At 42.2% G+C, this 25267-nt stretch overlaps 1 protein-coding gene across 3 annotated transcripts in view; it reads right to left on the bottom strand.

The window, feature by feature from the left end:
* TENM2 (teneurin transmembrane protein 2) overlaps positions 1 to 25267 on the bottom strand; it is a 1103034-nt gene that overhangs the window by 586920 nt on the left and 490847 nt on the right. Inside the window, exon 1 of one of the 3 annotated variants that reach the window (XM_036014378.1) lies at positions 20936 to 21342. The exons of 1 other annotated variant lie outside the window; for it this stretch is intronic. In XM_036014378.1, coding sequence (XP_035870271.1) covers positions 20936 to 20981 — 46 coding nt within the window. In that variant the 5' untranslated portion in view covers positions 20982 to 21342. Of the gene's footprint in view, positions 1 to 2001; positions 2422 to 20935; positions 21343 to 25267 lie in introns of those variants that run through there. One more of the 3 variants, XM_036014380.1, reaches the window with a different exon arrangement.

The raw sequence follows: 25267 nt of genomic DNA, 5'->3' as shown, positions 1-25267 counted from the left end.
GATTTGTCCTGACACAAGTTTCTAGAACCACAGCCAGTTACTACTGAATACACTCCATGTGGGTCAGACTAAGCATTATATTTTTATAGATTATATATTTTAAACATTAAAATAAAAATACCATGTGCTTCCTCAAATTTGCATGTCACATATTGCATTTGGGTGGAGAGTCTTATGTTATTTATCAATGAGAAATACAACTTCTATACTGGCTGGCCAAAGAAAGAGGGAAAAAGAAAATTGGCATCTGGTATGTTATGATCTTAATACAGTTTAATGTCAGCAGTGAGTACATGAAGCCAGATTTTTAATCTACTAGCATATTTAAAGAATTTAAGTTCTTTTTAAATATTGTATATTTTTAAATTGCTTCAATATTATACAATGTTCCTTTCTATCCAGCGGGGGAATATGTGACTGAAAGAATGCACACGAGGACTGGATATTCACGAAGAAAGTCACATTTCTGCACAGAAAGATGCCCCAGTCTCCTCTGAATTTACATGTGGTGGTTGTTCAACCACATATGCATGGGGTGATGAACACTGAGTTTCAAAAACATGAGTGTTTCGTTGAGGGGAGAGAGAAGGACACTGAGGCATTCTTGCTATACGAACATCCATTCCTGAAATGCTTGTGAAAAGTAATGCAAAGACCTACAGCGGTGGTTTAGCTCAAACCCCTTAAAGAAATAGCTGTGACCGAGGCCTTCGCTCCAATTTCAGCAGTGTTTGTATGAACAGAGTGGACAGATCCAAAGAATATAGTGTGTATGTTATCATCTCAAGGCAAATCCATAAATCTTAGCATGAAGACAAAGAATGAACACTTACAGCTCTAATTTAACCCTTAATCTACAACTTCTCTCCCCAGGCAGAGCAGTGCACACTGACCAGAGTCCCAGAGGCTGGGCTAGGCTCACGGCTAAGCGGGTTTTTGCAAAGAGCATAGGGCTCAGAACCCCTGAACACAGTTCAGATCTAGTCTTATTTCATAGGGTCCAAACAGAGAGGCAAGAAGATGATCAAGTTGGGCATGCATGACTAGCAGAATTTTTGGAAAAAATGGCAGAATGCTCATGTTCTTAGCATGACAGAGAGAGCCAGATTTAAATATTCCTGAATGATTCAATCAAGACCAAAAATTGTCATTTTCGTAACGGCTCCGAAATGAAAGGAGGTTCAGTCTCCAGCAGGAGGGGGCTAATTCCACAAGGACACAGGGACATGTGTCTGTTATCCGTTAACTGCATCTTCAGAAACTAGGGCAGGGCCGTGCACGTGGGGAGCAGTTGGTAAATATTTCATTAAGGAATAAATACATCACACATTTCAGAAGATGAAAAATCATGTCATTATTAAAATGAAGTCTTTAAAGTGTAGAAAAGACCCCAATAACCAACTTAAAAAGTAGATTACCATTTACCAGTGATAGTGTGATGTAATGTCATTTTAATAAACAATCTATAGTATATGCATAGAAAAATATCTGAGCTCGTATTTCCTTCATAATATTGAAATATTACGATTAGGACAGAAAAAAATGAAAAAGAAAATTTATGTTTTCCCCATCTATACGCAATGCATGTTTTGTTGAAGTAACCAAGAACTTATCTTTAAAAATATAATAAAAGCTAGAACTTGGCAATGTAACTTTTCACATACCCCCAAGCTCCTGGGACATATCAAAACCTCTCAAATTCACGTCTTTAGAAGTGACCAGGGTTTGGTGAAAGCAACAACCCATACGACAGGCAGGATGAAACCACATCTCTGAGGCACAACTTGTAAGAGTAAAACACACCATCAATGCAAACTTTTATGCGTCACCTATACGAGGATTAAATTGGTGGCTTTAAATATGCTCAGGTGACTACATGCCAGGGAGGGTCTGAGCTCTCTCATCCCCTGAGGTTGCATCCCATCAGTGACACAGCTTAGAACACCCACAAGTGGACAACCACAGAAGTCTAGGCTTAAGGTAACAAAGAAGTTTACCAACATTTCCACATCGTCCTTGCTGAGCCGGGGCTTCTCTTCCAGGAGGATGAAACGATGCTCCAGTTGCCACAGCGGGATGTTTACTCACTGATGTCAACAGGGCGCCCAGGCACTCACAACCTCGGCATGCTTTCAGAATCAAAGGGTGACCAGAGCAGCAGCCAAACTCAGGGACTTGGAGCTGAGGGACTGAACTTGGATGCCGTTTTGATTCAGTTCTGTCAAACTACGTGACACAGCCTTGGATGTACAACCCGGGTGAAACCCTTGCGGAGAAGGGATGGGTGCTTCTCCTCATTCAGGACCAGTGTCGTAATCACTCCCTGAGAACCGCTGTCTCAGTTCATTTCGCTCCCTTACCTCATTTTCCTGTTCTTCTAGTGTGCTTATCTGAAGGCTTACCCGCTCCGCCGTGTACATTAAGATGTACTTAAATTGCAAAACATTATGAAATTGTTACTCCAGATTGCACCACTGTTAGGGTGTTTGAGAGCAGGGCATATGTCCTCTTCATTTTACTTGTAAATGATTATTAAGTGTAATGCCACCTGTATTCCTCTTAGTGGCTCCTCCATAGTAAAAGTTGTGTTAAGGGCTTTATATGCATCCTTGCTGCTGCTCATAACTTTTTGCAAGACACTGCCCCCATGTTGGAGACAAAAACAGATCCTCCAAGTTTTTTGCTGAGTGTCACAGAGCTGCTACGTATGATGATTGCATAATACTGCCTACAGCAGCCACAACTATGATAAATCATTGAATAAATGATCAGTGAGTGACATGCTTTGAGATCTGCCTCTAAAGATATGAGCAAAACTATCTTTCATTCTATACAGAAAAAAAAGACTCACTGGGAGCTAAAATTAATTGTAATAATGCCTGGATGATTTAAATACTCAGTAGAAGCTCATTGGTTGAGTGGTAGGTATTACACTTAGCCACTCCAATGAAACACAAACCATCTAACCAAATAATCACCCCCTCTTCCAAAAAAAAGGGTTTTTATATACATTGTTTCCCAAACTTACTCTGCAAAGGAACATTTTGTTTGCAGAGTTTTGCTCTGGACTGATTTGATATGGAGCAGGTCTTAGAAACTTCTACCCTGGGGAAGCAGGAGCCCTTTGAACCCTTCAGACCACTTAGTGCATTTCCTGCTGACACAGAGGTGTGTGAGGACCAACTGCGTGGGATCAGCACTTTGTTTTGTGCGGCTGCGGTTCAGAAAATGTAATTGGGCCTTTGGAAGACTAATGTAATGGGCACTTTTTAACAGATACACATTATTTCTCAAGAAGAAAAGAAAGTAATGTAGGAGAAATTTCCTGCATTATTCTATGTAAATGCAGAAGGAAGTTTTATAAAATTGTAGGAGAAATTGCCTGATTAAGAGAAATGGGCCCAAAACACAAAACCCACATATTCAAAAGGGAAGACATGTTTTATTAGAGGAACAAAACCTATCCAATTATGGATCCTCAAGTGAAAGAGAAAATATTGCAAAAGATGGTAATACTTTTCACTTTCTATAAACATATACGGTTGAATCATCAAAATGAAAATTTCATACAATTGAATTTAATGTTTACACATGAATGTTTAAAAAATGAATATGATTCTGCGATTTGGAAAAATAAACAAATGAAAACAAGGAGGCTCTAAAGAGAAGAAAAACGAGGAGGAGAGCCTTCCTCTGTGACACTGAACTCACTGTAAATTGAGCAGACCCCATGGTAGAGTAAACAGTAAAATTGTACATTTACATATATGCTCACGACCACACACAAAGAGCAGAATGCCCTGACATAGGCTCTACTGCACACGAGATTTAATATAAAGTAAGGTCAAAATTCTAATAATAGATTAATTCTGGGTGAAAATGGATTCTCATCTGACACATATATTTTTAAATGGATTAAATAGCTTACTGTTATTATAACATTTTAAAAATTACTAGGAGAAAATAGTACATATATATTGGATTTTGTAATAGGGATTCATTTAAAGTTGAGAACCAGTTCAAGATATCTAAAATTTTAGAAGACCTTATTATATAAAAATTTTAAATATCTTCATGTGAAGACAACAAAATAAAAAATTGCTGGGGTAAAATATTAACAGTGAATATGACCAGCACTGGTTTACCATGTCCTAAAAACAGTAAGGATACTTATAAATAAAGGAGGAACTCTTATATTATTTTAGAAAAATATAATAAAGCAGGATATTTAGTGGAAAGTGAACAGATCAAGAGATCAAGTGTTTAACCTCAGTAGAAATAATATATAAGTTTAAAAAATCACTTTTATTAGTTATTACATAGGCAAACTGCTAAAAAATGACACTAAACTATTAGGAGTATTTATCTCTTTATAGTGGCATTTCAAAATGATTTTACTTTTACTTGTATATTTTTTCAAATTATTTTATATTAAAATATAATTAAATTTTTATAATTACAAAGTTAATAGAAGTTACTTTTTAAAAGTCATGATATATATTTTAAGGCACAGACTTTGGTAGAACATTAATATGATGTTTTGGCTGTTATTTAATACATAAGAGCATTCCAACAGTAAAACAATAAATGAATATTAAAAATCCCAGTTTTTTTAAATATGTATTTGTTTAAAAGGGTTAAACAAACAGATTTTGGTGAGATCATGGGTGGTATGTTTAATTACTTTCTGAATTTTCCAAATTTCCTATAAGGACAACTTTTTACTACTACTTTTTAGAGTAACAAAATGTACATTTAAATAAAGTCTGTTGACTTCTACTGCTACCCTAAGCTTAACCAGAGATTGTGTTTTCAAGACAGCAAGAGATGGAAGATGATATGAAATGTGGCATTTGGCATTCCTGTGTTTTCCATTCAACAATTCACATTTATTTCCAAATTCTGATACTGTTTTTTAATTTACCTAAGTCTTATAAAGAGTCAACTTTCATTGCTGATTTGCTGATATTCACCCAATATGAAGGGATGTATACATCATACATGAAAGGAACACTGAGAGAGATACAAATGACAAGTTTGTAGCTTTATAACGACAGTGAAGGTGACACATCATTCTCTCACTGAGAGAAGCATTAGTGTCATCCGAGTTTTATGTTTCTTGGCAGAACTGAAGGAAAGTTTCAGGAACAAAGAGACAAGATGAATTAAATGGGACCCAAACGTAAATGAAAACCAGAAGCCCACACTCTTCCTGTTGAATAATCCGGCACAACAATCTACATTGTTCTTTACTAAACAGAAAGGAATTCTACGTGGGTTCTACGTCTCCTCTGTAAGTTCAGTAATTCTCTGCAAATTGTATCACTTATATATACACCTCATTTATAGAAAGAGCAATGATTATATCACTAGGTACCTATAGTAGATCTCATTTAATGTTTTTTGTTTGTTTGAGCTTCCCAAGCGATTGTGGAAAAAAAATAGTTTAAGAAGGTGATCCATGACAATACTTATTCCTATCAATTCATTAAAATGAAAACTAATTGTGTCTGTAGCTACATAATTATCTCCTAAAATGAATTTCACTCTGACACACCCAACTGATGGCACAAAATAATACTATCACGGTCTGTCTAGAAGTATGATAAGTAATACCTCAAGTGGAGGAGAAACCCAGTGCGTGAATATTCGAGACAAACACTCACACCGCTCTATTCCAAGACGCAGTGTCTGAACACTACCACCAGGCTGAGACCATCAGCTGCAGCCAGACGGGCAGTCAAGACAGAACATGAAGACAAGGAGAAATTCCCCCCAAACACCAGTTTCCCACTATGTCATCCAGCACACATTTTCATGTTGCAATTATGTTGCACAGTTATTCCATTTATGATGAAACATATGGAAACTTCATTCTCAGAGAAGGTGAACAATAAGCCTTGGGAATATCACTCACTGTCAACAGACTGAAGTGGTCCGACCACGTCCCGCCATCCCCTCCTTTTTCTGAGTGTATGTGCCTTTTCGGATCTCAGCATGGGACTCTCATTACTGAAACGGAGGGGGGTGCCGGGGCTTGGGGGGACCGTGCCTGTGCGTTAAACCAGACTTCTGCAACCTCCCGGGCTCTCGGGCTAAGGGGAAAAAGTGGGAATTCCCCAGTCCCACTCATGCTTTCTGACATATGAAAAGGGAAAATAGTTACACCTTTCACTGCATCACTGTGGGAAACTAATTTGTTTTGACACACCGAGAACTAATCTGATGTTCGTATTTATTCTGGAAAAAAAAAGCCGTATTAGCTAAAAACAAATTTCGTGAATAAAAACCAGGGATACATAATCAGACATGTACATCGACTGAGCGTGTCTGAGATGAAGGGAATTAACTATTGCTCATAAGCTTCCCTTTAAAGAAATCTAATTCCTGCCCCTTTGAAATCTTTCCCGGTGCCTCTCTCCAGCACTACCAGGACCCAGGACACAGCTGTCTCCATGAACACATGGAAACATTATACCCGGAACACTGGCGGGCATTGATCTGACCCGCTTGTCTCCTGCTTCTCCTTCCAAAGGCCTTATAAATGATGTTGATGGAAGAGCTATTTCAATACTATTCTTGGCACGGGGGCCGTCACTGGAAACCTCTCTGAGCCACAGCCTGTTTCACAACAAGCCAACACACCACCTTATTTGTTTATCTTCGGTTTATGCTAAAATTCTATTTAAACCTAAGAATCACCAAATTACTCCCCTCTCCAAACTCTCCCGGTTAGGAGAGGCATAGAGAAATATACCGGGCCACAAAAATAACAGAAAGAAGTTGGGGGAGGAGCCCCAGTGAAACCATAGAGAGTGATAAGGGACTCGGAGTTACAAGTATTAAAAGAGATGAATTGCATTAACCCCTGCCCTTCCCCATTATATTCACTGCCCACTGGAAACAACAACAGAATTACTAAAATCCCACACTCTCTAATGGGATGGTAATAGGATTCAGAGGCCATTAGGGTAAAAGCAATCCATATTTTACACAGTAATAAGCTCAGCCTGAAGAGGCCGCACCGCCCTGCTCCCCCTCCCCCAGAGATCAACAGTTACCAATTTCACATTAACAAATCCACAAGCACTTTCAAAATAGCTAAATAAACCCAACTTAAAAGTCAAAGGTCTCTTTTTTTTATAATGGTATATATCTGTTGAAGTAAAATCATCTCACTAAATTGAAATACAATTTTTTTTACTCTGATACTGATTTTTTTTTCTTCTCATTCCAGAACTCTTCGGAAACGAGGGATACTGTGATTGTCAGGACGTGGGGATAACTTTTTTTACGAATGCAATCTATTTTCTCACGGCAAGTACATTCCATTCTTGAAAGAATTACTTTTTTATGAACATAGCTTCTTATTCAAGAAGAAATATGAACTATGGTATTAAGAGGTCCTACAAAAGATGTAAGGGGCATGTCATGGGACGCTCTTTGCAGGAGGAAGGGGAGAGGGCGGCGGAAGTGGCCACCTGGACATGAGCGCACGGAAGCACAAACTGGGGCAAAGGGCATACCTAAAAAAACTAAAACAGGTAGAAATTACCACTGTGAACTCAAACCGCGTAAAATGCATCCTGTCAGGAGGGCAGGAAACTGACCACTCTCTTAATGTTTATTAGTGTAACAAAATAATTTTATTATTTATTGTTTCATACCTTTGCGAAACATTTGTATTAAACTGTGATCTAAAGAACCTCTAGAAGGGCTACAACGTGGTTTATGCTTTTGCGTCGTACAGAAAGACAAGGAACTTAAACATCTGTTTGACTGATGAACTCTTTACAATTTCACCAGAGATGAAGAAAAGGATTTGTTTATTATTAGTCTTCACATGTTCCTCTTTCTAATTTCCCTGACGCAATATTAAAAAGTGAAATCCCCCACCGGCTGGCGTAGCTCAGTGGATTGAGCACGGGCTGGGAACCAAAGTGTCCCAGGTTCGATTCCCAGCAAGGGTACATTCCTGGGTTGCAGGGCATAACCCCCAGCAACCGCACATTGATGTCTCTCTCTCTCTCTCTCTCTCTCTCTCTCTCTCTCTCTCTCTCCCTCCCTCCCTCCCTTCCCTCCCTAAAAATAAATAAAATCTTTAAAAAAAATAATGGAGAAAATGAAGAAGACTGTGATTTAAAAAAAAAAAAGTGAAATCCCGACTGATGCATGGCAAACACGCCAAACTATGAGATGATAGCCAGTCCTCCCCGCCCCCCCCCCCCCCCCCCCGCCACAATGCTGGGTCAGGTGTATGCATTCGTTCTTCTGGCGATCTCTGCCATTCTTTCTGAATAATAAAGTTCCAATGCTGCTGTAATCATATAAATATATGGAGTAATTCCGCCTTACAATTTTCACTTGCAGGGGGACCCCCCAAAGTGGAATTATCTGCTGGAGGGTGGGCTTCCCCACCCAGGTGTTGGTGTGAGAAGCTGCATTCGGCTCCAGGGAAGTTTTTGTGAAGACCCTTTCAGTGCGTTTGCCCATCTCACAACGGGCGATTTAGGAGTGCACCCGTCCACACCGTGCTGAGTGTTCAGCAGTTTCTGACCCAACACGGCGTGACCCCCGGGCCCCGCCCTCCCTGTCCATCCGATCTCGCCCTGAGCGACTCCCCGCCCCCACACACAGGGGGAAGAAAGTCCTCCAAGGGAAACATTTTGCTGACGTGGAAGAGGTGAAACAAAAAACGACAGAAGCACTAAAAGGCATTGAAATCGACCAATTCAAAAACACTTTTGAGAAGTGGAAATAAATGTCTCAACAGGTGCATTGCATCCAATGGAGAGTACTTTGAAGGGGACTAAAGTTGGAACATGTGAGAATAAATCCACCATTTGTTTTGTAAATAAATTCCATTTTGGGTGGCCCCCCTCATAAAATATTCACTCCCTCCTTTGGATAGTCACAGAAATAAACGACAGTGAGTGCAGGATCAGACGATGAATGAAGAAGGCAATCGAAAGTAATAATAAGAGGAGGATGTCATATCCAAATGCTCTTTCTGCTGTTGTCCTCCTGTGTCTCACCGAACTCACCACACCTTTGTGAAATAAAAGGCAGTAAAATCTGGAATGCAGCTGAGTCAAAATCATGAGAGATTAAAGTTGTCCACTCCTCAATTCCAAATGCATCCTTAAAACCATGTCCCAGAGCATAATTCTCTGCTTCGAGAGGACGGCTTTGTTGAAACAGCCAGCTGGGAACAAAGAGAAGTGAAGGGGGCGCTCTGGCAATGGCCGGTCCCAGAAGCTACTCAGTCCTCTAATGTGTCTGTCCATCTGTAGAGAATGACAGTGCAGGAACCTCAGAAATCAGGTGTTAGAAATGCAAGCGTAAGTTTCGGGGTGTTTAAAACGAAAACTGGCACCTATTAGTGTCTTTCAATTACAAGCACCCAGGGCCAGCTTTGTAGCAGCAAACCAGAGACGTCAAAGACCTTATTGGAAGGTTTAAGAAGGAAAGTGGGAAAAGACAGCAGAAAAGTATGATTTGGGAGGGAGAAGATCCTCATGGAACATGACCTTGGTCCCCTTGACCCAGCTAAAAATAAATCTATATATCTTTTTGTGCATCATCATTTCTGGATCTCCGGTTCCTCGCAAAGGGCCTCTTCCTGGATAACCACTCAATTTGCATTCTTGGCGGCAACACTCAGAATCCATGGCCTTGGTAGGCGGTCCCCAGAGCCAAGATCCCATCTCTTAAAGCCAATCACAGGAGAAGAGCGTGGGAGATGCCACTTTCAGGCCTCCACTAAACATACAAGTCTACCATCCCTAATAAATAACACGATCAGAGGCTGAGGAGAAAACCACAACTGAAAATTGTGCAACCCGTTTTAACCAAGAGGATGGGTCTGTTCTGCTACTTAGGGGCCTGGATCTATTTCAAGGTCAATAACGGATAAGGAGAGGTAGAGAAAGAACCCCTGCGTGTACTTTGAACGTCATCTTGAGTAAGACATGAGCCTCCACAAGATTTTAATCCTTCCCGGTTTCTTGAAGATGTGATACCTCCTTCTTAATTTATCGATGCACTGGGGTTACTTATGTATTTCAACATCCCTTCAAGAGTTACCGTACTGGTTAAATACATTTCATGCTGACAGATCTGTTACTAGGCATCATGACACAGCAGACAACAAGCTAGACCATATGATACCTGCCCTGGCTGAGCTTAAAAGCTTAAGTGGAAGTGGACAATTAAATTGGTAGTTATATACATTGATAATAATGTTGTAATAAGGTAAATACTTTGTTATAGGGTCCAAGTATTTTGAGAGGGAGTTTCTAATTTAGACTTAAGGGAGGGAGTAGTCTAGGAAAACTTCTGGGAGGAAGCAGCATTTAGACTGAGACCTAAAGAATAAAGAGGAGGTAGCCAAAGGCCAACAGGAGTGTTGGAAGAAGAAAAGAAAAATGAGCATTTGAGCCCTGGCTGGGTTGCTCAATTGGTTGGAGCAGCTGAACCCGTACACTGTGGAGCAGCAGTGAACCCGTACACTGAAAGGCTGTGGGTTCAATTCTCCGTCTGGGCACATGCAGGAGGGTGACCAATTCATGTTTCTCTCACATCGAACTCTCTCTCTCTCTCCCTTTCTCACCCTCAAAAATCAATAAACAGCCCTGGCTGGTGTGACTCAGTAGACTGATTGCCAGCCTGTAAACCAAAGGGTCACTGGTTTGATCCCCAGTCAGGGCACACGCCTGGCTGCGGGCCAGGTCCCCAGCAGGGGGGCATGCAAGAGGCAACCACATATTGATGTTTTTCTCCCTCTCGTTCTCCCTCCCTTCCCCTCTGCCCAAAAATAAATAAATAAAATCTTTTAAAAAATCAATAAGCATATCCTCAGGTGAGGACTGAAAGAAAAAGAAAGAGCATTTTCAAAGGCACGGTTATCAAAGTTGCAAGAACTGGAAGGAATTATGCAGGGGCAGCACGCAGAGCGAAGAAACTTGAGAGAGGGGATGTGAGGGCACAGGGGCAGGGCGGTGACAGACTCGGCCTCCGCTCACACGGCAAACTCTCTGAGGACAGGCAGTGTGTCAAAGCTTCCTCATTTAATCACCTGTCCATTAGAAGGGCTCCATCCATGTTTACTCAATATCTATTGGGCATCTTTTGGTGCTCTCGGTGGTGACGGAAGCCACTCAAAGTCTAAAGTATTTTTTTAGATGCTCCATGTGCTCCATCTCTACAAATGCTCAGTAGGTGTTTTGTTGTTGTTGTTGTTGGTTTCTTCGTTTAGGCAGCACAGACTGTGCGAGCGTGTACGTGTGCGTGTAAAACTGTAAGGCCTTCTTCCCCGCCCCACATCACCTGCTAGTGTCTCATCTGTGACCAGTCCCCCCGGCGTTTGTGTCTGCAGCCCCCGGGTTGGGACTTCCCAGGGAGGAAACCGAGCCCAAAATGCAGCCCACTATGGCACGACTGGACAAACATGGGAACAGGTTATTGAAAGATTAGTCCCGAATGTGAATGACAGTAACGTGTGCAAGACATTTTAACTTCTACGCCGCGGCATGCAACCTTGACGGGAGTGATCGTCATTCCCTCCCAACTTCTGAGGAAACTCGAAGTCCTGCTCCCCGTCTTCGCTCGCGAGGGACGGTGTGGAAGAGGCGCCAGCAGCGCTGGGATCAAGCAGTTCATAACTACATGCCATCATTTTCCCACGTCTGCACCTGACTTTGCTAGAGAAAAACTCGATAAACGTGCTCAACTGTGAGGCAATTTGCTAAACTGTCAACAATGCTAGCTTTATATATAAAATAAATCACCATTTTCTAATACATTTCCCAACATCAGACACGTAGTTCATAAGAACAAATAGAATTGCAACATATAAATCATGGAGTCATTCATTTCTAAGAGTTGGGAAGGCCAAACTGACAGCTAAAATGGAAACAGTGTTTTGGATGTAACAGTCAAGTGTTTAATAACAATTTACTGTTTTGCTCGAGCAACATTAAAAATATCTTCAGAAAAGGTTCTGGAAATCACAGCCTTACAATAAACCATAATAAAGTAATTATAGCTTGGGTTTCTGTCAAGGTTCTTGCCATGCAAATGTTCATTCATCTGAAATTTGCTTAAAACAAATAGATTAGATGCATTTCAGGAACAAGAATGACATGACTTTCGTGGATAACACTGACTGATAATTTTAGTTCCCAATGTCACTGGTTGACTATCCTCATTTTGCCATTTGAATCATGGTCTCCAGAATCCCTAAGCCTCATCGAGATGTGAATGCCCATTTCTTATATTCTACTGACCTCTAGAGACTGTATGTGCACGTATATAAATCACCTATGATGAGTGCTCGGAAGCCCACAAAACACACAGGTTGCAAATGCCACACAGATTGAGGAAAAAAAGGATCTTAACCATATAAGCCCATTTCATTGGAGAAAAACATGCCCAAATTGTTTACATACACTTTCCAAGAACTCCTTATGTACACACCTTCAGTATTCACCTTGCTGACAGCATTTACTCAGCGTTCTCGCTTGTATAGAAAACCCTGGAAAACACCAAACTGACTCTGTCTTTGGTTTGTGACTTGCCAGCCCCACGGGGTAACAGGGAATGCAGACACGATGGCCCGGTTTTCCCATAAAGCCAGATTTATTTTTGGTTGGGACAACAGCACTTTACGGGACAATCTTTCTCCCCGCAAACTGTACTTGATCTATCTCTTTTTCAATCCTCCTCCTGACCAGACAAAGCAGGTCAAGTGCAGGGGGACCTAGTAAGGCTCAGATGGCTTTGTGATCCTTGCGTTCTTCTCTCCCTCCGTGTTTTCAATGGTTAAATATGTCCATGGGTAAAACATGCAACATTAAACTAACTTCTCATTCAGGACTAGCTCGTGAACTCATTAAGAATTACACGTATAGTGTGTCTTCATGTCCCTATCCCGGGCACACTGCGTGTCAGGTTGTGGGAAAGTAATGTCAGCGGGGAAAAAAACACAGCATTTTCCCAGGAACACAGTCACAGTCTACCTTCCCAGGAACACACCCATGCTCTCTCTTCTCCCCCTCTAGACAGAGACATAGGTACTGATTTATATACAGAGGTACAGGTAGAAATATACACATACATGTCTAGAGTAACCACATAGGTACGCATGTGTATATACATGTGTGCATATAAACATGTACACACACATAACTACAAAGAGGCATTTTCTACATATACAGAATTCCCAACTAGATTTATCAATGATTTTCCTAATAGTCGCCAAGGTGTTGTACATTACCGCTTATATTCTCGCTTAAAATATGGATTTAAAACTATTGGCCATTCCTACATCCTCAACTACATCCCAACACTTAAAAATTTCAAGTAAATTTCTCTCTAATAAACTCAGTTCTAATCTAGTGCCAAAAGAGTATTTTTGGTACCAAAAGAGTGATAATGCTTTCCTGGCTTTTGGTGTATTCCTGTCAACTATGTTCCCTAGCATGTATTCTATCACTCACATTACATAACAAATTGAGAAACAGACACATCGTGTGAAGTCTGATCAGGCACCTCAGAGTGCATCCAGGTGCTTACAGACATGTTTGCCATGGAAGGGTGGTACGAGAGAACAGTGCACTACTGGGTAAGACACTGCTCCAAAGAGGCAGATGTAACCACAAGATTTTGAAAATGTCCAAGCCACAACTGACCTATGAGAAAAGGAGAGGACATCAGATTCTGATTCTGTCACGATGTCTAGTCACTGGAACTTGGAGCCCTGCTCTGCAGACTTCGAAGGGGACCGGGACTGTCCGGGACCACCCTGTGGTCACAGCCGCCCGGGCCCAGCCAGCCGCGTGATGCCGAGTATCATCCCATCACTAGATTAAAACCACGCTTGTTAGAAATACATGTTCTTGAGGTTGTTCAGTGTCGAGATGAGTTGATGATATGGCATAATGACCAACTGTTTTCAGTCCATACTCTAAATGAGAATTTAAGCAGTAATATAGTATATACAACAGAAATATCACCTAGGGACGCCTTTCACCATCTCAGCCCAATTCTGGTACCTAAGAGACTTTAAAGCCTTTAAAGTCCTCCAGACTGGGAAGGCCTCCAGGGTTCAAGTCCTACAGATGAATAATTTTTCAAGTTTGACTGGCGGTCGGTTGACGGTACAAATGGGGTAGTACTGGTGTTGGGGATTACCAAGTGGGGTCTGGGTGCCAATCATTCACTTTGGTACTTAATACTAGAACCCCGATAACCTGCACAAGGCCCAGTGGCTTGACTCCAAGTGGCCTTACAAATTCCAGCTAGGCTCCCTGTCCAGCCAGTCAATTCAAAAGGGTAGTTGGCCTGGGTGTGGAAGAGGGAAACAGTATGATGTGGAACCATGGAACCAATTACTTAGCATCATTCATGCTGCTTGATTGACTTTTTTGCCTTTTAAATATATGGGTAAAATGTTGGCGTGTTGATAGCTACAGTAAAACATCATTTGTAAATATAAAGAGACCTCCCCCACCCCAAATGGAAATTCAGTCAGTTAACTTTAGTGAACAGTTTCAAAAACCTAGCCACACAGACTTCTCACATAATTAGCTCTTCTAAGGGATGCTATTCAGTGGTTGGATTTTGCTGCTCGAGTACGCCCTTCCCTACCATTCGCAGAGGTGCCCATGGTTAGGGAAATGATTCACGTCAGGTAGTTCGAGAGAAGACGGGGCGTCAGAGAAGAAATCTGGATAATCCCCATGCTGGAAATTCAAACCCTGGATAATCAGGACTGCACTACATATGCAATTATGATTCTGCCCACTTAAGAGAAATTTGTAATCCATTCAGTTTCAAGCCTATAAAGTCACATCTCTCAGAAACTTGTATTTCAGCCTCCAATGGCTTAAGAAGTTCTTCTTGCTAGATTGTCTCCAATTACAGAAATCCTTCCCAAGTACAAGGCTGCCGAAGTATATTAAACCTGTAGGGTAGCATGTAGCTGGCTGTTTTACAGCGCTTTCCAGCACACGTGGTCTCGATGCATGATGTAATACTCCTGAAGCAATTCACCACCATCTGATAACCCTATTTGTTCAGCTCACAAATGTTGTCTTACACATGGGGGGGTCAGTTGCCTTTGAACAGAAGGCTCCGAATAGTAAGCAAAGAGAGGTACATAGATTTCTATTAACTTTAAGAATCTCACAGCCCAACAACAACAACAACAAAACACACACACACACACACACACTCCATGGGTAAACAAACACAGGACTGACAGGATTGCTATGAATTCAATAGATCCCTGGTCTACCCAGCACTAATGGAGTTCCTGCGATGACCACTGAGGTCCGAGCCAGGAAGAGGTTTGGCCACGGCTGTCTGGCCGTCGTAAGAACCGGAGCCCGTGGTGGAAAGACAGCTCCAGCGCAGAGGCTCAACGCTGATGCTGCACCAACTGTGGTTAGTGCTTAGCGAATAACCGGTAATAACAGAGTTGTAAATCTCCATTGTATTTATATACCTTCTTCCAGTGAACATAAGGATGTGTATACGCTATGGATTTGTGAGTGCTGATTTTTCCAGGGTTTTCAGAACCCGCTGCAAACACACAGATGCAAATCAGTCAAATACGGCAGGCTGGGGGAAATAGGAAAAAAAATATCCACCTACGTTCAAGGTACGAAACAATACTTTCTATGGCTTTGGGATCTATTTTTTTCCCTTGCATTGTAATGCAGTCAAGTGTATGAATGATGCCTTTTGTGTTTGATAATGTCAAGTGTGAATGTCATGGGTAGCCCCCTATCTCTGATGGTATTAAAAGGGTGGGAAGATGAAAAGCTTGGAAAAGGTAAATGGAAAAAAAATTAGATTAAAGTGGTTGGAGGACAAGGCACTCATTTATCGCCTGGTTTCCAGGTGCCATGGATAACTGTCCACATGAATATGCTGGTTAAGTCAAATTCCGAGGAAAAGAGTGGCACTCCACGTCCTTAATTGTGCTCACATAAGTGTTCCTTCTCATTATGAAGTCCATTGAATGCAAGAAAATATTTTCTACATTAGCATAAACTTCCATTATATAGTTAGGGAAGTCTCCACAGCTGAGCTCATCAGTCGAATGCACGGGGCACCTGAGAGTTCAAGGTAAGTTAGTCAAGGTTTTTGAAAGTAACTGACACACGGGCAATTCAGGGAGGCAACTGATTCTAACAAATAAAGTACGTGCCTTTTCAAAGTCATGAAAGCCCTGAAAGATCATAAAAAATCCATCCCAATCAATGTCAGAAAACAGGAGATGATCGTTAACAACTAAGGGATTGCATCCAAATAGTGGAAGGAAATACCACATCTTCTAAACTACAAGTCTCACCTCTGATGAATGGTGAAGGTTTTTCTTATGAAAACAAATGCATATACACAAAATCCTTGCCTAATGAGGCCATGACATCTACAGTACATACAAGAAATTGCAATAGTTATAATAGGAAGGTGTTTCTCACGGCCACACTCCCTCCCCTCGACAGTGTTCCTCAACCTCCCCACCCATGCTCAGGCTAACGCAATGGATTGTTCACCAGCTCCCAGCCTCTACACTAGTGGTTCTCCCTGGTTGTTTTTAAAACAACATCCTGTAAAGGTAAAGCAATATCCCATTCATACCACTAGCTCCTTAAGGCCACAGTTTAATAAGAGAGCAGATGGCCCCTACACAGGCATTTCAGCATCTCCTGGGTGGGTGGAGGGCATAAGAGAGGCCCACCATCCCGCTGCTTCCCCATTCCCATGCCAAAGGAACTCCTCTAGAAGCTGCCAGATCACATCCTTCCAGTGCCTACTCAATCCCTTGACCTGATATTCAAGGCCTTCCATCATATGGGCATCGGTCATTCTTTTTGGTGTAACTTCCCCTTGATCCTTCTGATCTTGCTCACCAGGATTAAACTGCGTTTTCGCATTTAACTCCTAATCCGAAGGCTGCTACCCTCAGCATCCCCTTGACCTGCAGTGACCTTTCCTCTTAGGCTGTCCTAAGAAAGGATTTAGGACCCCGTATATTTTAACCCCATGGGCCATCTTCTGGGTGTGGTTCATTTCCTCAGGCTTCCTGAGGGTGTCAGGGAGGGGCAGACATTTTTGTTGTTGCTCGTGTTACAGGTATGATGTGTCCCGTTTAACCCAGAGTGCTTTGGGTATAGTGAGGGCTTGACAGCAATTGTGAAAAGAGAGAACCCCAAAAGTGAGTAGCAAATAAACCAGAAAAAGAAACCAAACCTCTCCCCCAATTATAAAGCTTTTCTTACTTGAAGACAACAAGAACAGAAATAACCACTGGTATGGGTCAGGCACAAAAAATATCTTTGAATCAAAGCAAAAAAAAAAAAAAAAAAAAGAAAAGCAACGTCCTCCTTCCAGTGGATTTCTAGTGCTAATCACAGAATAGGGATAGTTGACATTCATGCCTACTAAATATAAGCTTTTTTTCCTTGCCAGAAGGGAGGAATGAATGGGTGTGAAGTCCAAACATCCTATGGAGCCTTTCACACCTCAGGAATACAAACTGACAAAGAAGGGCTTCCGTGCAAAAGAAAAATCCACCCAGAAAAGAGCTTGGCCTGTTCATGGTAAAACCGAAAAGCTCCACCCCGTAGCTTGTACCTTGATCCTATCTGCAAAGTGCTTTTGTCGTATCCAGGGCCCCCTTGCACTGGGAAAATATATATACACTTCTCTCTTGCACAACTGAAATTGGTTAACGGATCATTTCCAAAAATAAATATTCCCAAAGATAGAGGTCATTGGTTGCCTGAAATTGCATCAGTCCGTGTCTGGGTACCAGCATCCCAGGCTCCTTGGGGACGTCTTTGTCATTCTGTCAGAGTGATTACCAGCAGGGTAGTTTCAGCGTGGTCCCCTCGGCCCCTTAGCACCGGCGCTCTCTGAGTGCCTCTTGCCCCTATCAGGCCTGGTGGCTTTTGCGTTGGAAATCTGGCCCTTAATATCCAATGTTAATTACATTTCCTAGACTGAGGAAAATCCTATTGGGCTAATTTTTCAAAATCATATAATGAAAGAACTTCTCTGACAAACCATGTAGGGTTTTGATTGTTTTTTTACGGATAGACCTATTAAGCACTTAATATTCAGTGGGAAAACAGTCTCAGAGCAATGAAATTCTATTACTTTAGAGGTTGCATGCTTTTAATTTCTTAATATTTCATTACATGTTGGCAACTGGTGCATATTTTTATAATGCATTTGATCATTACTCTTCTCAGGGTATTCTATTTCAATTCTTCCTCTGACATCATATTTGCATGTTAAAGGGTTTTAGCATTCAGGGATGAAATGTTCTGAATAGCAATGTGCAGTTAACTTGAGTTTTTTTAAAAATGGGAAACAGCAAACAGACATTTTATATAGGGACTACAGAGGGAAATGCCATAATTAAAAAAAAAAACTAACTCAAGTTTTAATAGTTTTCTTGTATAGAACATCATAAAAGGTAATGATTCAATATAATTCATTAATTAGCAAATTATGCAAAATGCTACCAGCAGAGTTTGGGGAGAAAGATCTTTTTCATTGGTTTGTATAAGTCTACTGCATTTCTTTATTTCCTGTAAAAAAATCATCTTTTCTTTGCTCTCCAGCAACATCTACTGGAAAAGTCAGAAAAATGCTATTTATATGAATCAGAGAGTTTGAGGAGGGATCGTTTGGGATACCATCTGCTTAAAAAGTGCACGCTGCTTTTCCACCTGACGCTGCACTACCACCCAGTTGTCAGCTGAACGGTTTCTGCCTGCTCTGGTTCGAGTGAGACCTGGAGGAGGTCAGCCACTCAGTGACACACACAGCCAAGCTACAACCTCAAATCTACCCTCTCCTCACCTTGAAGAAGTCACCTGCATGAACAAAATGCATATACGATACCGTCGACATAATTCCCCCTGGCCCATCTTCTCAACACCGGTCACTGATTTCAGGAACCATCATCACTATTGGCGACAACCTAACATCACTCAGGGGTTCGGCACGACGAAAGGCAAAGAGAAGACTTCACGCAAGAAAGCTATGTAAAAGCACACATCGAACTGGAGAATTGCTACCTTTAGGATTCTGCGAAGTTTCATAAGTTGATACCAAGAAAACTGTGTGCTGGGATTTTTGAAACTCACTGTGCCATCAGCAGCATGGTGGCCACAGTCCAGGGCAGTTTCTGGTCCCTCCCCACACCTTGCTCTTCTCTTTGGACCGTGATGGAAACATTAAGTGTCCCCACGGAACTTCCACGGGAGATTCTCTCTTAGTGATGATGCATGAGGAGACCCATGTTCTGTGTGGTCCCCACTGCCCCCACCTTCAGCAGCTCCTGAAGTCCGTATAAAACCGGATTCACGGGCTGCACCCACAGCATGCCTTCAGATGGCTGGTCTGGCTAACACGGAGCATGCCGGAGTGTGGTATGGAGGAGCAAGTCCGGCTTAGAAACTCGAGGAAAAATCGAATCTTATCACCAAATACCTATATAAAACATCCTCTCATTCATGGTTGCTGAGCTCAACCACGCCACGGTACAGCAGTTCTTCCTGGGACCAAACCTTGCGGAGGCAGGGAAGGCAGACACCTTTCTGTGTCTCATTCCGGAGCACAGGCTTTGCACAGAATTACTTTTAATATTCAGACTCCCGCCTCCAAAAAATAACCATCTGAAAATTCATTCAAACATTTCGGGTGACAGATATCCTCGATCAAAATCTGGATGTAATTTGGATTTCTGTTATCCTTAAGTAACACCTCTGGCTAATTAAAAAAAATTTTTTTTTGCATTCTCAAATCTCAGTTCATTCATACCAGCAAATAAATTTTAGAAGCAGAGGAAATGAAGACAAAATCAGCAAAGACTCAGGCTAAAAACAAATGTATCAAAACTTTAAAAAAAACAGCAGCCGCCACCAGAATCAGGTGCTGGGAGACCACAGTATATTGCATTTGGTGTTTGCTCAATGTGAAAATAGATGGGAGCCTTTTAAGCTTCATCCCAACGCTCTTTAAAGGAGAAATGCCATCAAATATGATCCACAACTCTCATTCATAGCGCACAAAAGGGACAGATTCCTGAAAGCCACCTACAGTGCACGTCCACCCGATTTCTGTGCTGAGGGTCCTAGTGCAAAGTTCCGACCTGAGACTGATAATTATTCCCCTTCATTACCGAGCCACTTAAAATCCAAAAAAGCTCATAAAACAGCACCTCCGGAGGTAACTCCCATTTCAGACTGTCACAATTTAGCTATTCCAATTATTTACTGGATCCTTTTCTGCAACATGCCCTCACCTGATGTTTTAACTTTATATTTCATTCGGGACAGCACTTAATCTCCATCTGTGAAACACCAACCTGACACAGGTTAAGGAGATACATGTAAGCAGTGCCTTCACCCAGAAGATCCAAGCCAAACACACCCCAGCAGCTAGACTTAAATAAACTCTACCCTTGCTTAAACCTCCAGTGAAAAATTATTACAACGCATCAGAAGTTGGGTTGGAAGCAAAATTTCAAATGCCAGCTCTCTCCCAGGGTTTACGTCCCGGAGTTCAAAAACAGGATCAATTGGGTTATTTTATTTTCCCGTTAGCTGTTTAGAATTTAACACAACGCAAAGTGCTATTCTGATCAAAAGCATCTTTCTCATCCCTCTCCTTAAATACAACGGAGGTGAAATCATTCAGTATAAATGCATTTACCATACAAATCTATTTTCAATTGAATTTGCTGCATGCTCTAATTCGTCAAAATTAATACAGGTACTTTCTATGTTAAACAAAAGGAAGCCGACTGAAAAATCGGCTTCTGCTGCGGATGCCTTTCTCAATTACAAAACGGGTGAAAACGGAGATTTAACTAAGCCACTCGGTCAAACCCTTCGATGGGCGCTCTTACCTGTCTCAGCTGAAGGCTTCCTTCCCTTGTTAGCAGCGTGCAGCATCTCTAGCTCGCCCCAATCCTCACCAACGGTCTCAAATTACACCACTAAATCCACCCCCACCCCCCGCCTTTTTTTTTATCCCTTTTTTTTTTTTCTTTTCCCCAGCCAGAAAATGCTTACTGAAAGTGATTAGTTTTTGTTGTCCCTTTTAAGTCCCTCCTGCGGGAAGGAACAGGGGAGCAATGTGACGCCACCTTTTAATCTTTTGTAAGAGTGAAAAGGCAGAAAAGGAACGCTCGATCAAACTGAGCTGCACACATGACAAACTCGCAGGAGAGGCTGCCGCTGCCTGGCGAAAGCACCGCTAGGCTTGAGTGTAAGAACAGAGAAGAGGGGAGAGTCAATGGAATGTGACAACGTGTGTGCATCAGAAAGCAGGAGGAGAGAGAGAACAATGAGCGAGGGAAAGACGAGGAGGAGAGAGGGAGAGGGAGAGGGAGAGAGAGAGGGAGAGAGAAGGAGAGAGAGGGGGAGAGAGAGGGAGAGGGAGAGAGAGAGAGAGAGAGAGAGAGAGCGAGAGGGAGAGAGGGGGAGAGAGAGAGGGGGAGAGAGAGAGAGAGAAACACGGGCAAAAGGCAAAAGACAGAGCGGGTTTCAGGCAAAGGATTCTGAGAATAAAGCCACAGAGCAGTGTCTGGCAGCTTCTGTTTTTATCTCGGCGAGCATGATACACTGCCTCTCTCATTTAGAAACACGTTTGTGTGTCTTCCAGGTTTGAAAACTGAGATAATCGCAGTGTGTCCCCGGTTTTGTCTGATTGGCATTGAACGGTGCGGTGTACCTGTGATTTTTTTTCGGGGATGTGTTTAAGTGCAATTTATTCTGCATATTTATTTATGTAGGCAAAAATGAAAGCTGCTAATTTCTACAGCAATTTGCGACGTAGTTTAACTGGCAGATGGAACTCTACTTATCATAACTGCTGACGAACTGCCACGGGGAAACAAAAGAGGAAACAAGTGCTTTGCCTCAAGAATGGTCTTCAGAAGGAAAAGCCAGCACCGAGATATTAGCACTTGCACAACCTGTGTTTCCGGTTAAAGTTTGAAAGGTGCTCTCCCTCCATTAGTTTTCATTAACACAGGCAAAATAAAAGGGAGGGCAAGGTGCCTGCAGGAAAGGCACTGGACGCCGAGAGGCTCCCGGGAAAGTGCCAACCTCAATTCTCCCTGGGTCCCCTCGGAATGTGCCAGCAGGCCTGCTGCTCCTTGAGGCCTGGAACAGAGTTTTCGAGTCACTATTTCTGCAGACTTCCCTGCCTCCCCGTACCATTTTATAGTAGGTTCCATTTTTAAAACAGTCGGAAGGGAGCTGCTTTCCGAATTCAAATGGTTTCAAATGGGAGTTCGCCAGCTCCGTTCCATTTCTGCTCCTCTCCCGCCTTGCGGGGGGGCTAGGATTTCACAGTTCAGTTCCCCAAGTGACCTCGTTTAGAAGGATGTAAATTGCTGATTCCAAGGTGCCGTCTGTGGTGTAAGTGAAGGCACTGGTGAAAATAACTGCCTGCTTTCCTTGGTAACCTGAGCTATGGCAGCAGTGAGCCGGCGGGAAGGGGTGACACCCGGCCTTTCTCCGAGCATTTTTTTTTTTTGAAATGAAGCAATTTTGATAACTAAAGGTGAATCCATATGTCCTCCTGATGACAGATAGTATTTTGGAAAAAAAACCCTAAAAAAAATACCACCCACTTATTTCACTTCAAATGCCTCACGTCTCAACAATATACCATGCGCCCCGGGCATCCGGGATCTTGGAGTTCCCATGTGAGCCGCCAGATATAGAATAAGAAGCGGTCCAGGAATAAGACTTCCCTCCTCCACCCTGGCCACACTCCTGTATCCAAAGAGGGATTGCTTATTCTTGTTAAATGCAACATGTCATAATTTTTGTGGTTTGGCAATAGGAGGACGCGTTTTTGTGGTTTTGGCACTAAGGAAGGGGTGCCCCGGGAAAATCTGGAATTCTCTGCAGACATGTCTCAGGGTCTGTTGGAAGCAGCCTCCTTTCAATGATATTATTGATACGGGTTCTATAGTTAGAATGAACTGTGTACGAGGGAGTAAACTGACTGAGAATTTTCTGCCAATACAAATAGAGACCCAGTTCCAAGAATACAACTATTTCAGCGCAATAAAAGTGGGGAAGGGGCCTGGGGCATATTGAACGGGATCAGAAAAACATTGTCAAGGCAAGACAGAGAGAGATCAAGGAGACAAAAAGAGATGTTTAAAAGCTATAAATGGCTATCCGTGTCGTTGCTTATTTTTATCACTTCCTTAGCAAGGAGGTAGGCACCCTGGGTGGGCATCATTTATAGGCTGATATTATATGATTTCTTTTTAAGATATTGTATGGGGGAGCTGTTTGATTATACTGGGGTGCCAATGGTGGCCCAGATGACATTCATATTTCTTACTAGAACCTGACTTTTATAAGACTTACTTTGCTGTGGGAGAGCTCTATGTTTGTGTGCTGATCCTGGGGCCTATGCAGCGCTCAGCTGCTGATTCGGGAGCCACGCTGCCCAGGATGGAACCCTAGCTCCACTGCCAGCCTGCTGTGTGACCTTGGCCGAATTATTTTCGCCTCTCTGGGGCTGTTTCATCTTAAAATGGGTGTAACCATATTACCTGTCTCGTGGGGGGGCCGCCATTAGGTAAAAATAATGTCTGTGCTAATGGGAATTCCTTTCTTAGCACACAGCAAGTGCTTTATAAGTGTCAACTCCTATTATTATGAAATCGCCCCACCAGATTTTGTTTTCATCGCTCAGATAGGCAGTATTTTACCACCTTCAAAGCAGGCTGTTTCTCCCAGTCCCCTCACCTGTGTGGAGCGTATGCACACCTTGAGTCATTCAGGGCTCCTTCCTTCCCTTTTTCCATTATCAATAACGATCAAATACAACTGCCCAAGACTCTTAAGGCTATTGTTTCATTTCGAGACTCCTAATACCTTCTCAATCAGGGCACGTTTGCCTGGACTACGGCAATAATCCTTTAATGTAGCGCTTCTCCACTCTTGTCTGTCCCCAAACACATGAAAGGTGATGAAATGAGGCACCCACTCCACTGGGGACATCCCTAGGGTCCTGCCAAAGGCCGAACCAGAGTGTCACACCACTGCCTTCCCACCCGAGAGAAAGCACTTGGAATGTAAGTGAAGGAGACTGGCGTTATTCTAGGGATGACCTTGAATCTGTTCTAATGGATCAAGCAGCTAGTCTTTGGCAAACCAATACTTTACTATTAGTGTCTTATTAGTTGTGACACTTCTCCCAACTGTCATGCCACAGCGATTGAAAACAGCCATTTTAAGAGGTTTTCTTTTCTTCTCTAATTCACCCTTCACAAGCCAGAATAACCTTCTTAAAATGCCACTCTGAATTGACATCTATTCCCAATAGCTATTGACTGGTCAATTGAAAAGTCTGTTCCATTTCATTATCTTAGAAATCAGCTTAGAAATCTTCAAAGGTTCAAAAGTGGTAGTAAACATTATCATCTCAAGACACAAAGAGCACGCAGAAAAAAAATGTAGGGAAAAGGATTATAAAGGTATGTCAGGCCGATAATAAAGAAGATCATGGTACTTTTCTGGCAATTATATTTGTGGTTGTCTCCAGCCTATTAAAATCTGTAATTAGTGATTTTTTTATTCTAAAGAAATATTAGTTTTTACACGAAGAAAGTTCTCAAAGGTTCACAATTCTTTAGGCAACAAAGTGCAGACTTCTTGGCATCACATTTAATTGCCTCTGTGCTTTGACACAAACCTACCCATGCAAACACTGATTCTGTCACCTCCCCTAGCCTGGTGCCTACACGACCCTTCCAAAGCCTCACTAGAGGCTCACTAGAGAGAATCCCAGTTCTCTCTAGAATCTTCTCTTCTCCTTCATCACAGCAAAGCTGACTTGTTTTCTGTATCCCTTTATCTAAGACCAGGACAAGTTACGTGTCCTCCACAAAGACTTTCTTGACCTCCCTACATTTACAGCGATGCCATTACTTTCATCATTGCAGCTACTCAGGTGCTTAGCTTTGGGATTCTTCCTGGCTCTAAATCCTGACCCGGAAATTTGCTTCCTAACTGTGGGACATTGGTCTAATCCCAGTCCTCTTTCAACCTCACTCCCCTCATCTGTAAAATATTGTCATAACAATTTAACTAGTTAACAGATGTGAAGTGATAGCTAGGCTATAGCTAGCATCTATACAACAAAGAGTAGTTAGTAGTAATGTAAGTGCTTATTATATGACAGGGATTTATCATTGCCCCTAATT

Source organism: Phyllostomus discolor, chromosome 13, assembly GCF_004126475.2.
Source record: "Phyllostomus discolor isolate MPI-MPIP mPhyDis1 chromosome 13, mPhyDis1.pri.v3, whole genome shotgun sequence".
NCBI lineage: Eukaryota > Metazoa > Chordata > Mammalia > Chiroptera > Phyllostomidae > Phyllostomus > Phyllostomus discolor.
Note: the sequence above shows the minus strand (reverse complement) of the source record. Positions and strands in the feature narration are given on the sequence as shown.